The 15,530-nt window shown below is 41.8% G+C and overlaps 1 protein-coding gene across 5 annotated transcripts in view; it reads left to right on the forward strand.

Annotated features, from left to right (window-relative positions):
* The window catches only part of TBXAS1 (thromboxane A synthase 1), a 262,385-nt gene extending 247,036 nt beyond the window's left edge, over positions 1–15,349 (forward strand). For all 5 annotated transcript variants that reach the window (XM_039383165.1, XM_039383168.1, XM_039383167.1 and 2 more), the window contains 4 exons: positions 7,457–7,545; positions 9,892–10,029; positions 12,860–13,022; positions 13,635–15,349. In XM_039383165.1, the coding sequence (XP_039239099.1) occupies positions 7,457–7,545; positions 9,892–10,029; positions 12,860–13,022; positions 13,635–13,709 (465 nt within the window). In that variant the 3' untranslated portion in view covers positions 13,710–15,349. The remainder of the gene's footprint in view (positions 1–7,456; positions 7,546–9,891; positions 10,030–12,859; positions 13,023–13,634) is intronic.
* The last annotated feature ends 181 nt before the right edge of the window (positions 15,350–15,530 follow it).

The raw sequence follows: 15,530 nt of genomic DNA on the forward strand, positions 1-15,530 counted from the left end.
CTCATAGGTTGGACTGTGCTCTCTAGGACATATTTCCCCAAGTTGCGTGCCTGGAGCTGAGTCACCTCTCAGTCTGTAAGGCTGATATAGAGTTGAAGAACGACCAAAGATGACCTCACTTCATAGCCCATAAGATAGCCTCTATTTGCAGAACGAAAATTCATGCTGATGCCCTTTAATATAAACATAACGTGAGGAAATGAACATTTGATTAAACTAAACACACGGGCCTTTTATATGCAAGGCCCTAATTTAAAGCACTGTCACCTCCATACAGAAAATACCAGCTGGAGCAGGAATGATTAAATTAAATCATCTGGCTCTTATGTGATACCATGAATGTCTGCTGAGAGGGAAAAAAAAAAATCCCTCCTCTTTATTCCTGTAGATCTGCAGCAACCATCAAGGGACACTTCCACGGCAGGAAGGATTAAGTCTTGCAAGAACTTCAGTGGTTAATGTGCTTTGGACTGGTGACATGCCCTTCGGACAGACCTACCCCAGTTTTATAATTCTCTTTCGCAGCCTTTTGGGCCTCTGGCAGTCCTTTCTCCTGTTTAATTTCCTCCTTGCCTCCCTCCCACTGGGATCCTTCACCATTCAGCATTTCTGCCACCCAAGTAGAAATTTTGTGTCAGACAAGTGTAGAAAGAGAGACTTTGAGCCTCGGTGGGCTGCAGAGAGAACCGGGGCCGATTTCCTGGGGGCTGAGTGTTTTTTAAGGAGGCAAGAAAGAGGCAATGTCTGTGCCTCTGATGAGCTTAGCTTGCTACAATGCATGGCCAGGGATTATACCCCATCCACAAATAGCTGGAGTTAGGCAAGCATCGCATACAGGTAGGGAGCCACTTGTAGAGGGGAGCTATTCTTCCCCACCCAACTAAGTAAAAAAATAAAAACTAGTGTAGTGAGGGCACTTGTGTATGAAAAGCTGCCTGGCTTGGCAATATCAGCACACTGGGGATCTGGCCCTTCCTTCATGACAGCAGAGTACTCCAGGCACCCAGTCTCACAGTTATTTATTTGATTTTCATTTGAGGGCACACAGTTCTCTTGGTATGGGAATCTGGGATTAGGTAAAGTTGACGAATTTACAAAACCAAAATTGAAACAAGTTTTTTTCTTGTTTCTTTTCATTTGTAGCTTGCCTAAAAAAGGATTTCCTTAGCGGTTTTCTTCTCTTTTCCTGACTTTCTTTTTTTTTCCTGGATCTTCTACCTGATGGCACTCGTTCTGTTCTTGCTGATTGCCATGTGTCAGTAGTAATGTAGGTGGAAGAGAATTTCTGACTGTTTTGGTTGCAGCTTTTATGTTTATCTGTTTGGTTTCGGGACACTGTTCAGTTTCAGGAAGTATTTTTATCTCACAGAAGTTTCCTTGTGAGCAGTGATGCTACAAAGACTTCATTTTAGCACCGTGAAAGCCACTGGAGGTAATGCAGGTCTGTCTTCTGTCAGGAGCTAAAGTCTTTGATTCAAAAAGCAAAGTAGCATTAAAGTAAGTTGACATTGGTGTAACCTTATACCTTCTGGCTCTTTCCCCAGCACTATTTGGTGCATACTTAGAACCGCATTTTCCTCTCCCTTACACTGATACAGCCCCAGGGAGCTCTGTGGATTTGCACCAAAGCAAGGGAGGGAGTTTGGCTGCAAGGTCTGCGTGTAATGTGGTTATCAGTGTGAAACTGGTGCACCGGCCTTTCCCACCAGCTCTGAACGTGGCCTTCAAATCAGCACCTTCTTCTGTCTATGCTGAGTGGACTTGCATGGTAGTAAACCCAGAGAGAGGTGGAATTAGAGGTGATGGTGACTGGTAAGTGACTTGAAAAGAGATCTGTAATACTAAATTTATTTGGCACTCACAGTCTTTAGGAGGAGCTGGGAAGAATTTGTTTGACGTGTCTGAAGCACTTTGTGTTGTCATATCTTGGGAAGTGCCTCAATGAGCAAAGTAACTTTCCCAAACCCAGTGAGCATCCACTGAGGGTGGGGGTGAGAGTCTGACAAACTTCCATTTGAATGACAACCCAAGCAGATGAGAAAAGTGGTATGTAACCCACATGGAATAAAGGAATAAAAAAAAAAGCTTAGGAATACGTGTTTTGGATAGCCTTTCCTTGCTTCTGGGAAAAGAGGCATGAGGGGATGGAGCTGAAGACTTGGTTTAATGTTCATTCCTGAGAGTATCTGAGAAGGCACAGTGCTGCTGATAGAGGCTTCAGTGCTACCAAGGTGTGCTCTAAGAATTTCAGAAGTGGTAGGCAGTTTAGAAAGCCTCTTACTGCCACATCTTAATCTGGAAATCAGGCTTATTGTCCTATTTTCCATTCCTGAACCTTGTCCTTGATTCTGTAGTCAAGAATTTAATATTTTACTGAAAGATTCTGTAGGCCTCTGTCACTGGAAGTGGCTAACAGGCACTTGGTGATTTTAGGCAGGCTCTTTTCTATCTTAAGGCAACAACTTCTGCCATGAGCTGCCTCTCAGAATGAGCGGGACTCAGGAGCTTCAGGGTCATGTTTCCCTAGCAGCATGGGCTGGTTCTGCCTGGTGCCATGCCTCAAAGGGACATCTCACTTGGCAGGTGCAGGCTGGACTGCAGACAACAGAAAGAAAGGATTTCCAGTAAGAAATAATTTGCAGTAAATATTGCATGAGGACTGTCTTAAGCATTTTTTAGGTGTTTGGTTCAAGTTCTGAGGATAAAGCTAAGAAATTTTACTTCATCAACTCTATCCCTATCTTGCTGCCTGAGACTGTAGGGAGGTTTTAGTTTGGTGCTTTACAGATATTCCAGCATGGTGTCATAGAAGTGGTAAAACATGAGACAAGCTTTCTTTAAGCAAATAAAAGATAGGTTTCTGTTAAACCATCCCAACCCTTTTTTTATTGATCTACATTTTGAGTGCTGTCCTGGCTCTAACTTTTCCTTTCTTGATATGGTTGTTGGAAGGTTGTCATGGGGCAACCCTAGTTTGACGTTGTACTTCCCGGTCTTGCATTTCTTCCCCTCTCAGAAGCTGAGTGAGGCACACAAGCTCTAGATCTGTTGGAGGATGAGCAGCTCCTAGAGGTGACCAATAGAGGTCAAAACTCCAGGCAGATTCCTTGATCTATCAGCAGCTTTTGATCCATTTGATCAAGAAACATTATTGGCCTGTTTGTGAATGGCTGTTGTCTGAACATCTCTTTTGGCAATTTGAAAGGGGAGTGGGTGAGAGAAATCAGGGGTGATGCTGGCTTGTTTTTGACTCCTATCCTGTTGCTATCCAAAGTCTACTTTTTGGGGGAGAGCCCATGTGGACTATGTAACTATGCCTACACAGATAACTCATGGTCTGCCTCTGCACATCATCTCTCTGACATGGACTTTGTCACAGCCACACCTGCCCATGAGGCATCAGATTTGAATTGCAATTTCTCAGAAACCTCAGCTGGTTCAGTATCAGGCCATGACTCAGCAGCACTTGTTATGAGGAATGTGATCTCGCAGACGTTGCTGCTTCCAAATTGATTTCAGGTGCACGTCACACTGTCAGCTACACAAAATTTTCTCTGGTTTTTTTTTTTTTTTTTTTAATTTCTGAATGCTGAGCATTACTAGACCATGACCAATAGGATAAGTGGAAATCTCTTATTCACTGATGTGTACTTTGAATTACCATTCCCAAAACAGAGGCAGTAAAGGAGGATGATCTGTGCCTCACTCATCAGCTACTTTGGGGAAAAGTTAGTATCTCATCTTCAACTGTCACTGAAGATTGGTTCATTCTGGACGTTGTATGGAAGCAACTGAGGTGCAGGCATATGTTCCCTTCTGCTGACTTGGCTGTGGTGATGCTAACCACAGCCAGCAAAGAAGAACGAGCAACTGGTAACAGTAACATCTCAAACTGCCGCAGAGCGATTGGCCAGACCGCTCCTGTCAGCACTTGTATTTCCTTGCTGTTCATTGAAGAATTAAAAGTTAACTGAGGGTGGTGGCAAAAAATAGGTTTGCCTGCCTAGAAAATGCTAAAACCAATACTGAAAAGCAGAGGTGGATCTGAAGGTAGTTATCTCTCTTGGAATTTATATGGGGATTAAAACGCGTGTCATCAGTGTAGCACATAGGCAATTTTATAATCACTGCTGGTATTTCACCTCAGGGTACTCTGTGGGATGAAGAATTAATTTTCCATCTTTTTCTAAGGAATAAAGGCCTGTGATTTTCTGTCAGTCATAAAGGAGAGTTTGTAGCCAAACTAGATGCTTTCTGCCCCTCAGAAGTGATTAAACGGTCTGGGATTAGCGAGGGTGTACCATCACACCTCTGGAAATCAAACTGAGGAAACGTGTGCAGAGAAACACCTCAAGATGTTACATGGCCATTCACTTCCACATCAACAGGAAAAGACACTACAAGGCTGTGCAAAGCATAAGAAAAGCTGATGTGCAAAGCAGTGACTGCAAAATTAAAATATAGGATGGTTTACTATATGCAACATCTTTCCTTCACCCCATCTCTACTTGTTAAAGACAAGAATCTTTCTTAGTGAAAAAATACCTCATCTTCAGTACAAGGCAATTTATACTTTTTGTTGTTGGTTTTGTTTTTTGTTTTTTTTTTTGCAGGGGGTTAAAGTGGCACGTTTGCACAACACCAACCCTCACCCCAGCAAACCTGCCAGCAGTTGATAGATATAAATAGGGACATTTAGGGAGAAAAGCATATTTACGCTCCTTTGAAATGTGCTTGGCTAAAGGCATATTTTTAAGAGAGGGAGTGGAAAAACAAATGGAAAATATTTTCTTTGAAAGGGAAAAAAAAGCAACAAACTGTCCTTCCTAAATAGAGATGCTTGGCTGATGTGTACTTTACGCAGCTGTAGGTCAGACCTTGCAAACAACTACTAAATTAGGTCCAGCTACTTTGATGCTAAAAGCATGGAAGTGCCAGTAATTAAGTTGCATCAGATGTAGGAAATGACTGATGTGTCTGTTGTGCTCACGATAGCAGAGTTCACTCTGCTGCCATTTGACTGACCCCCTTTATGTAAGCAAAAGGAATTTTCTTTTAAGGAAAATCAGCTGGTTTTACACCTTTGTTTTGTTTTCTGAGCTGCTAATCCCCTGAAGGTATAGAAGCTATTTGAAAGAGCAAGTCAAAGCTCCAGTAATTTAGTGTTATATTATTTGCTGATGTATGGTTTGATTTAGTGGCTACTTATTATATCAGGTTACCATATAATTATCTTAATTATTGACTCCAGAAGTAAGTAGAGGGATTATGAGAGAGACAGAAAGGCCCAGTGGAAAGAGCATGGTTCAGAGAATCGAACACATCTTGGTGTGCTCTTGGCTCCACCACTCATTTTCTCTGAGCCTGAACTCTTCCCTCAGCCAGCCTGGCCATGAAATCAGGATGGATTGCAGAGACAGGACTCAGATGCTTAGCCAGGATTCAAAGAGATGCAGGAGAGCAGTATAAAAAGAACAGAGGAAGGTTCTGAAAGACAGTTGTAAAATTAGCAGAAAAAAATGAATACTCACCACAGCATGCATTTGCGTCAAGGAGATGTGGGCATGGAGAAGGGTAGTTTTGCCATGAAGGCTTGAAATTTGAACCTGCATTTCCAGCCTCTGCTACTGATTCTCCCACCAACTCCCCCCTCCAAAGTTACGCAGCCCTCAGCCCCCTTTCTGCAAAACAAGGATGATAAAAATCATCCTCCTGTCTTTGGTTTTAGCCATCGACATTATTGGAGCACAGTTCCTCACACAGCCTTCAGCCATGGTTCTCATGACATTGTGGCCATTTTTGGCTTTTAGTCTCCTAGTCCTTTGTCTGATAACCATTGACCTAAGCCAAAGGTTTGAGTTAGCAGGCACCACTGCAATATTAAAAAGGCTGTCAGGGCAGTCCGTACTTCCTGTATTGATAATATTTGACATATACTGACAAAATACTTCATCTGTTGACAAACTGAGTTGTATATTTTTCTCTAAGAGAGGAGCAAACGTGCTGATTCTGTTCAGCCTGTGCAAATTACTTTCTCTGATTTTGCTTTTCTTTCCTGAGCCAAAAAATGGGGATAATAGAATGTATCTATTTCCTTCCTAGAAAAGATCAGCTAATGTGAAATGGTGCATGGTGGCTTAGTGCTGAATAAGTGGGATACCCTAATCCAGCAAGGTATCCTTGTTCTATTGTATGCCTTTTCTGCATATCATCTGGAGTTGTTCTCTGCTTAGTATTTTCAGTATGTACCATATGTTTTTGCATGAAAATTCAATAAAATATGCATTATACATGAAAAGTGCTGTAGTAAATAAAGGAAGGATGGAATCCAGTCCCCTTTGTGAACGGCAGGGGCCCCAAATCTTCATAAAAGGTTTAGTCTAGTCTGACGTCTGTGCTTTTCTCCAATTTACTCTGTGTCAGTCTTTAGGAGATGCTCTAATTTAAAACAAAACTCCACTTTCCTGATGAGGTTATTTGATGTTCTTTGGCTGCCCTCTGCCGAGAGCACTGAATAAGACAGGGAAAATATCCTCTTTCCAAGGAAGGTTCCATTGGAAGAAATTCCCTGTTTATCCATGTGCTGAGTTCTGTCACTGCTGCTGGTGGGCACCCATGGTTTGGTGTCTCTCATTGTCCCTTTGCTTCCAGTCAGAGGAAAAAGTCTTCTGAGCTACAGCCCTATTCAGGTTTTAGTGCCTACCACTCATTGTCAAGGGCTGGGTGGCTTTGTACACTTATGAAAATGTGGGTTCAGGCATTGACCACTATGCAGAATTAAGCATTAAACAAGGGGTGACCGCAGGAGGAAACAGGCTTCTCTACCCAGGCACTATTGCAGTCCTGCCAGGTGGGATTTGAGCTGTACCTCAGCACCCCCCTTCTTGGCAGAGCAATTTGCCACTGCCTGCTGTTCCTCATCGGGGTGCCCATTTCTTCCAGTGCCACTTCCACCCCTCCACAGGCATCACAGCACTAGCTCTTAGCTTTATTTCTATAACTGGGAAGGGGCAAAGGGTTTGTTCCAACATCAACAAGAGTAACTGCAGGACTTGCTGTTTCTTGTGAACAAAGTGTGAGCCGCGCTCTTGTCTTTGGGAAGAAACAAGGGTCCTGTGCAGATTTTGGTGCATGTATAAAGCGATAGCTCTGTTGTAGCTATTAATGCTCTGTGTAATGCCCTGTTTTTAATACTTCCTAGCAAGTTGATTTATTATTATATCTTCATCTGGGCTGTGCACCAAAGCATTTTGATGATGAAAGGAATGTTATACACACATTTAATTACTGCCCACATTTTTGTATAATTTTATCATTTACTGTTTTAGATGAGACATCGAGTCCTTCTACAGGAAAGATGCCCAGTAAAAAACAGATGATTTAAAAGCTAATCTGAGATGAGTTTAGCTCTTAAATATGAGAAAATATAATTGTTCCTTTCTTTCTGCCCTTTCAGATGGTCCCTGATTACCAAAATGTACAAGAACTCCCTTATCTGGACATGGTGATTGCAGAGACATTGCGCATTTACCCACCTGCATTCAGGTATCTGGAGTTTTTACCTTCTGATTCCACAGGATAGCTCCTTAGCTCTATAAAATGGAAATCTGTTGTTGGAAGACCTATGGTCTCTTAGTCTCTGTGCCAACATCAATACTGCTTTGTGCATTTGAAAGATATAATGTGGCCTATTGAAGGAAAGCTGGCTAATTCTGGTATTTCTGAAGTGCTTTTTTACAGTGGCTTGGCCAAGGTTGCTTCCTCACCATTCTCCACATCCCCCCAAGGTTAGAGGATGGAGCCATTTTGAAGCAGGCCTGGCCTTAGAAAGCCAGATGCTGCTTCTTCTGTGTGCATCAAGCTTCAGAGATACAGACCAAAGACCTGCCCTAGCTCATTGGTCATTAAGGCCCTGATCTGTGGAGGGTTGCACATCCAGAAAGCTGTATTTTACATGTGTATTTAACTTCAGCACATTTTCACTTAGTACTGCATTATACTAACATAGCTAAACTAATGGCAATATCCATTAACTTTTGAAAGTTTTGTCCTGATTCACACAAGACTAATTCTACTATGTTGATGAACTGAAAACAAGGGAAAAAGAAGTTAGAAGATTGTTTGATGAAGTTCTGACTTATCACAAACATAAATACAAATGTTAAGGAATGGAACTTTTCAAAGTGATCAGCCCGTTGCACTGCTTCTTGTGAAGCTGGAGGAAAAATTCAAATGACTGGAAAGGAGCCAAAGCTGAACTTGCTGTGAGAGCCTTTGAAAAATTTAACCTGTGATTGCAAGCACCTTAAAATAGAAAAACTTTAAATCATATTCTCTTCTATATGTTCACAAAGATTGGAAGTTCAGAGAGTAAACGTCAAAGATATTTGCTCCTGGATGAGGTGATGGGGCTTTACTGTGTTATACATGGAACATAAGTGGAAACACATAAGTGGTTAAAGCAACAAGGGTCTTTGAGTTTTGTCTGTATCACTGGGAAACAATTAATGTTTGTCAGATGGGAAACAGAATGAGAATGGAGCAAAGTTATTCTGAAATTTTGGTTGGCATTTTCAGTGCTGTTTATTGACTTGGCTTTTACTCTGATGGATGTGGAATGGATAGGACAGCCCAGTGCCTCTGAAAGATGTTAATTGCCTATGACAATGGTAATGCTGAGTTAGGGGAAAAATCCGTAGCAGCCAAGTTTGTTATAAAATGAGTTGATTTTCTTTTTTTTAATGAACTTACTATCCAGAGAACTTTCTTCTGCAGAACTCATGTTTCCACCAAATTCATGTAAGAATGAAAAGAATAGCTTGTCAATGCAATTTTTTTAGCATGCCAGTGTTTTGTTGCAGGTTTGGAGCCTTTGTTATTTATTTGTCTGAGAAAGAGAGATGGGTGACAGCAAGGAAAGAATGTGTTTCTGTAATGATACCAGACTGACAGCCCTGAAACTGAAATCTTTATTCAACTTTTTAAGCAGAGTGTGGGAAGCAGGAAAGGGAGCTCCTGCACATTGTCTTGCCCCTGTGCTCGCAGCTGGTGCCAGGGAATAGCTCCCAGACTGAGACAGCAGGGCACCCACCTGGCTCTGGGTTGATTTGGGATCTGTAGTGACCACTGAAGCACCAGATGTTCTAGATCAGAACCTACCACCACACATGCACACCCACACACAATTTTTTGTAAGGTTTACAGACCCAAGCTTGGCTTTGGCAGGTGGCTTTTTTCAGTCTTCTTGTCACAATGAGGTTTCTCTGGACAGTCCTACTCTGTCACCTGTCACCAGGGGGTGGGAGGAGAGTGCAGAGTTTTTTTGCTAACATCATGGCTGTCTTTGATGCATGTATGTGAAATGAGGTTTTCCAAAGCTTATGAATTAGTTGTATTTTTGTAGTGGCAGCTGCAGCAGAACACCTAGCCCTAATATTACATCTCTTGCTAAGTTTCAGGTACCAACGTGGGGGAGCTTCTCAAATAAACAAACTCCAAACTATATTTGGTGTCCTTTTTTTTTTTCCTGAAAACAAACCATCATATTCTTTGTACTTATTTAATTAGAGATGATAGATACATCTCATCAGCAATTTTCATAAAAAATTAGTCTAAATCCAACATTCACAGTAAAGTTGCAGTTTAACAGTTATTGCCTTGGAAAATGGTACATAGTCACAAATTCTTCCCTTTGAAAAGGGCAAAGATTAGCTGTCTGGGCTGGAGCTATGGGCTTCTAGATGCACTAGCATCAGCAACAGTTGTTGTATTTATCTACTGAGAAAGTGTTACTCTGGAAATTGTAGGGTCAGCTGAAGAGATTTACTTTTATAGATCTCTCCTGCTGTGTTTTTAACCTTTATTAATCATATAGGATACATGACATTGCAGATTCACTCGGGAAGCAGCTAAAGACTGTGTGGTGCTGGGGCAGCATATTCCAGCTGGAGCTGTCATTGAAACTGCAGTTGGACACCTCCACCATAACCCTGAGTTCTGGCCAGAGCCTGAGAAGTTCATTCCTGAGAGGTATGTGGAATAATGCTTTTCATTCTTAGATTGAAGTTCTTATTTGGGCCTCTTTAGATCAATGTTAAATGCTGGTTTATGCATTAGGGTGTGTACAGAACTCCAGCCTGTCCAGTGGAGACACCAGATCCTGCTGCTCTTTCACAGTCACAGTCACCCACAATTCATCCAAAGCAGTATTTCCACCAAGAGTGGAATTTAGTTTAATTTAGACCATAAAATTATGTTATTTCTACCAAATTAGACAAATGATGATAGTGGCGCATCCCACAGAGGGTGTGCGATTTCGTCAAGGTTGAAATTTGAGATGGGTTTTCAGACCCATTTCCAAATCAGATACTGTGAATAATGTCTCTTCTGGATGCAGAAATTCCGAAGTGAGATAGTATATTCACTGACATGGATGTACCTGGGAAACTCATCCAGCTCCTGGCTGGTTTAGAGCACCCTTTTCACCTGAAATCTTGTAATGGTGTGGGTCCTCTGTGAGTGGGGAACCTACCCCATCTGCCACAGGGAATTTGCTCTCCATCTGTAAGTTAGGATCCTTGGTTCTTTCTTGGCAAGACATACATACTTTCACATGGAGCATTTTTTCTCTTCAGCTGGTGGGGGGACAGTGGCAAGTTGTGGTTTTGTACCATGCCCTATCTTACAGATGCTGAGTTGAGCTTACAGGGAGAGTTTCAGCTGATGTGGTGCTGTGTAGAAGCACAGTTCAGTTTCGTGGACAGATATGTTTTTAAGCAGATATGTTTTTATGTTTTGTGGGCAGATGCATTTTAAGGTACCACTACACTGAAAAGTTTACTAAGTAAAAAAAGTGACTGCTCCACAAACAACTGGGTGTGAGGCAGGCAGCCCAGAACCACCTTTGCCAGTAAGACAACACATGTGTGGTGTGTAGGTGGGTTTGCCTAATGCTCCTTCTGGAACAAATCTAGGCATATGCTCCGTCGGGCTCTTTTGGCCATGAAGAAGAACATTTTCAGGGTTAGAGAAGCCCAGAAATTTTGCTGGAGAGGAATCTTAGCAGTAACTGGAAGTCTAGGGTGGGTTTTTTTAGTAATGCTTATCTACAAATGTTTTCTTAATTGTTTATTCACCACTTCAGTGATAGCATGAAAGCACATTATGGAGTAAAATGGACAGTGGGGACTGCAGTCCCCTTGACTCACACAGTGCTATTTGTAATGAATCTGAGATTAATTCCCTTTTGAAACTTCCTGAGGAATGATGTATAATTACTAACATTCTCCTTGGATTGTATCATTTGGTAATGTTAGTAAGAATTACAAAATAAGAGCTTAACAAAAAATAAAATAATTTGTCTACAGCCTTTTTACCCCTAATATTTATTTTTGAAATCGGCCTTTGCAATAATACAGGGGAGACTTTAAATTTACCAGAATGATATATGGGGGTGAGCAAGGCAAGAATTGCACTAACCTATTTGGATGGGATATGCAACAGTATATCAGTTAATGGTCCTTCAGTCCCAAATTACAGGCTTCTATAGTACTTTTTGGAGTAGTAACTCGATCTTATTTAGGATATCTAAGCATGGAGATGGGATTAGTGGAAATACATAATATTATTTTTTTCCAAAGCTCAAAATAGCCTGTATTACATCTCATCTCTTTCTACCCTGCATGAGTTCTCTGGGCCTTAGCGGTCTGAAGTTCTTGCAAACTATATCCAAAGAGATGAGAGATTCTCAGGAATGACCCCATACATGAAGGCAGAACCTGTATCCATGCACAGAACTGGAAAAGTAGTTTGGCAGTACAAGAAAAGTTCCAAATACCTTAGGACATGGGAGGATTATGTAGATTTCCAGGGTAATGCCATCACTGTAAAGGTTTGCTTCTTTCGAGGCACCACTCTGAGTAGTGACTCAATACAGCCCAGGATTAGCCTGACCATGTTGATTATGCATTGGCCCTAATAATTTGTACTGACTCAGACACTGTATTCTTGTCTGTATATATTTTATCCAATAGGCATTCATCTTTGTGGATGTTGGCAAACAGATTTTACTTTTTTTTTTTCCCTTTGAACTGCTGTTCAAATAGGAATTTTGTTTCCCTCATGGAAAAAAAAAAAGGCTCATTTCTAATGGGCTGATCAAGTATTTTAAAGCTAGCTAATTGATGCAGATCTGCATACAGATTGACTCATTAATCAGTCTTTCCAGCTGGACTGAGGTACTGAGATGGCTCAAAGAACAGAACCATGTGCAATTTTAATGTTTCCCAATTGTGAACCTGGTCTCTTTAGGCCAAGAGCAGAGAGAAGGGCTGTACTGAATTTGTAATAACCATCTTCCATGGCCTGTCCAATGCCATGAGATTTCATCTCCCCTTACAAGCTTCAAAGAGCAATTCCTGTTGACCTTCATCTGCAGGGCACAGCAAGGAATGCTGTTGCTAATTCTATTCAGTTCAAGTTGCAGCCTATTAGTTTCCTCTTAGCTGTAATTTCTCCCTCACATGTGCAAAGGTGTGAGGGACATGTCCCTAATCACCCTAGCACCTGAAGTTATCATTCTTCTGGGCATGGTCCTCAAATGAAGGAGAGTCGTAAAACATAGATTGGAATTAATACTCATGTCTGCATGTCCTCTCCTGAAATCACCAGCTGACAAAGGCTGATGGTTGTAAGTCAATTATCTGTTTACTTAAGATGTCAGGACATAATCTGTCAATAGTTCCCCTAACCTGTCTATTAAGACCAATTGAAATAACCATCTTTTGAGATTTAAATGAAAATCATGGAATCAGGAGCAAAAAGCATTCCTTGAACTGGTTTCCATCTCTGCACTCTTTAGGTTTACAGAGGAGGCCAAGAAGAAACGACATCCCTTTGCATATCTGCCCTTTGGGGCAGGACCTCGTGGCTGCATTGGCATGAAAATGGGTTTGTTAGAGACAAAAATGACTCTGCTGAGGATTTTGCAGAAGTTTCAATTCAAGACCTGCCCAGAGACTGAGGTTTGTACATGCAGGGAGGCTAAACTTGAGAGAGTTGACAGTATATCTTAGACAGAGGGCAACTGATTTGCCTTTGTGACTTCATTTGAGAAAACTGCTAGAGACACTTTCATAATAAGGAGGGACAAGAGGCCTGGACTGCATGTTTTAATCAAAATATGATTCAAGATATATGATTTTTCCAACAAAAGAAATGGTTACATAACCCTACCTTAGTGGAGAGCGGTATAACAACACCACAGTCAAAATATCTTGATTTATAGAGGGTGAGAATGGGTGTACATACTTCATAGGATCTCAGCACTTTAGTATATGCCTATTGCTATTTACATTGCACCTGGCACTTACTCAGCAGCTCTGGAGTTTACAGAGTTAATTTCTTCCTGTTCAGATCTACAGTATACCTGGGCAACCAATGCCTCAGCCTCTGGCTGTAAATTCTATTTAATATTATGCTAGCGCAGCTGACTGTAGAACAAGTACTTTACAGCTTCTGCAGCAGTCCTGGTATGAACTGGTCTCCCAGCAAAAGTGTCTGTCTGTGTATGGGGGTGTTATACACACAGAAACAAATACATACAAATGTACATAAGATGCTCTTTTTTCTTTCAGATTCCTTTGCAGCTCAAATCAAAAGCCACACTTGGACCAAAAAATGGAGTCTACATTATGCTAGAATCTCGCTAAAAGAAAATGTACATCCTGAAGCCTACTGGGATGAGACCCTTTGTTAGTGACTCACTAACAAAATATAATTATTTTTCAAAACCCCAAAGACAGCTGGGAGCCCAAGTCCCACTGATGGTCAGTAGGTGCTTGCTCAGTGCCCTCCTGTGGGAGAGCCTCCAGTCACCTTTTAAAATGGGCTCCACAGTCTTTTTTGGCAGTTTTCAAATTACTGTGAATAGCATCTGAAAAGTAGCATCCCACTTTCACTTGCTTTTCACTTCCTTTCACTCATCTTTGAGAATGCTTTCCTCCTGCTCAATTTCAACAAATGGAGCAGGTGTTAAGCGTACAAGCAATTTAAAATAGATTTTAATTACAATTCATTATATGGCACATCCTTCTCATGCACTTCAAAGTTTCTACTCTAGAGAAAGCCCAAAAGGCACCACAATTACAACAGAAAACCTGGGATGCAGTGCATTGGATTTTGTCATCAACTCTGCTAACAATCAAAGCTGAGGCTCCTGCACAATGCTTAATCTCTTCCTGTGTCTGTAAAATGGAAAGAGTTGCACCTCCCTCATGCTTTGAAGTGATTTTATATACACTTAAATTAACAATTTGCACTTGGCATGTTGCATTGATAGAGGAATGAGGAGTTTCCCTGCTTACCAGTTAAGTTCCAGTAGCTAAGACCAAGGAAATGAGGTGACTGCCATTTCGCTGGCTACTGAACTGCTGTTGGAAAACTGGAGAAAAAGAAGATACAAATTTAAAGCAAGCAGGAAGACTGAAGGAAATTGAAGGTTAATCAGAAGGTGTTGTTACAACATCTGCTTCATGATGAGGCTTTTCCTTTCCAAGCGCTGGAGTTGGCACTATTCTTGTCTAGCTCCTTGACTCAAGGAAATTAAGAGCATGTATGCACTAGAGCCAATGTTAAAGGAGTGGGATCCAGGATCATCAGTCCCAGCAGCTCTCTTGTCTCCTTATGTGACCCTGGAGCAGCTCATGTCCCAAGTGCCTCACTCGCCTCAGGAAGGAACTTGTCTGATTTCCAGCTGCAGCAGCACCATGGATCCATTCAAGCTGTATGACTGTGCACATACACCTTCACAGCCAAAACAGCTGTACACTTCCAGTCGTCAGATTTTCTCCATGCTCTTTCCTACTTCTCTACAAAGCCCTTCAACCACCACACAGCTAGTGGAGCAACACACAGCAGGGATCAATTGACAAGGAAAAACCCCACACCTTTCCTTCAGTGGGTGCCGCAGACTGGTTGTCTGTACAATTGTGCTGGTTTTGTCTCAGATAATTTTCTTCATAGCAGCATGGGGCTCTGTTTTGGATTTGTCTTTCATTATTAGCAGTGCTTGAACAGAGTCAAGGCCTTTTCTTCTTCTCACACCACTCCATCAGCAAGGAGGCTTGGGGGTGGACAAGCTGGGACAGCTGACCCCCACTGACCACAGGGACATTCCATACTGTATGCTCAGCATATAAATCTGGAGGAAGAAGAGGGAAGGGGAGGACATTTGGAGGGATGGTCTTTGTCTTCCCAAATCACTGTCATACATGCCAGAGCCCTGCTGTCCTGGGGATGGTGGAACACCTGCCTGCCCATGGGAAGTAGTAAATGAATTCCTTGTTTTGTATGTGGCTTTTGCTTTACCTATTAAACTGTCTTTATCTCAACCCATGAGTTTTCTCACTATTACTCTTCTGATTCTCTCCCTCAGCCCACTGGGGGGAAGTCAACCAGTGGCTCTGTGGGGCTTAGTTGCTGGTGGAGGTTAAACCATAACAAAACCATGAGAAGAAGTTGGTGCAGTCTCC

Source organism: Pipra filicauda, unplaced genomic scaffold, assembly GCF_003945595.2.
Source record: "Pipra filicauda isolate LSUMZ 115617 unplaced genomic scaffold, ASM394559v2 scaffold2_size9829703_pilon, whole genome shotgun sequence".
In the NCBI taxonomy this organism is placed as follows: Eukaryota; Metazoa; Chordata; class Aves; order Passeriformes; family Pipridae; genus Pipra; species Pipra filicauda.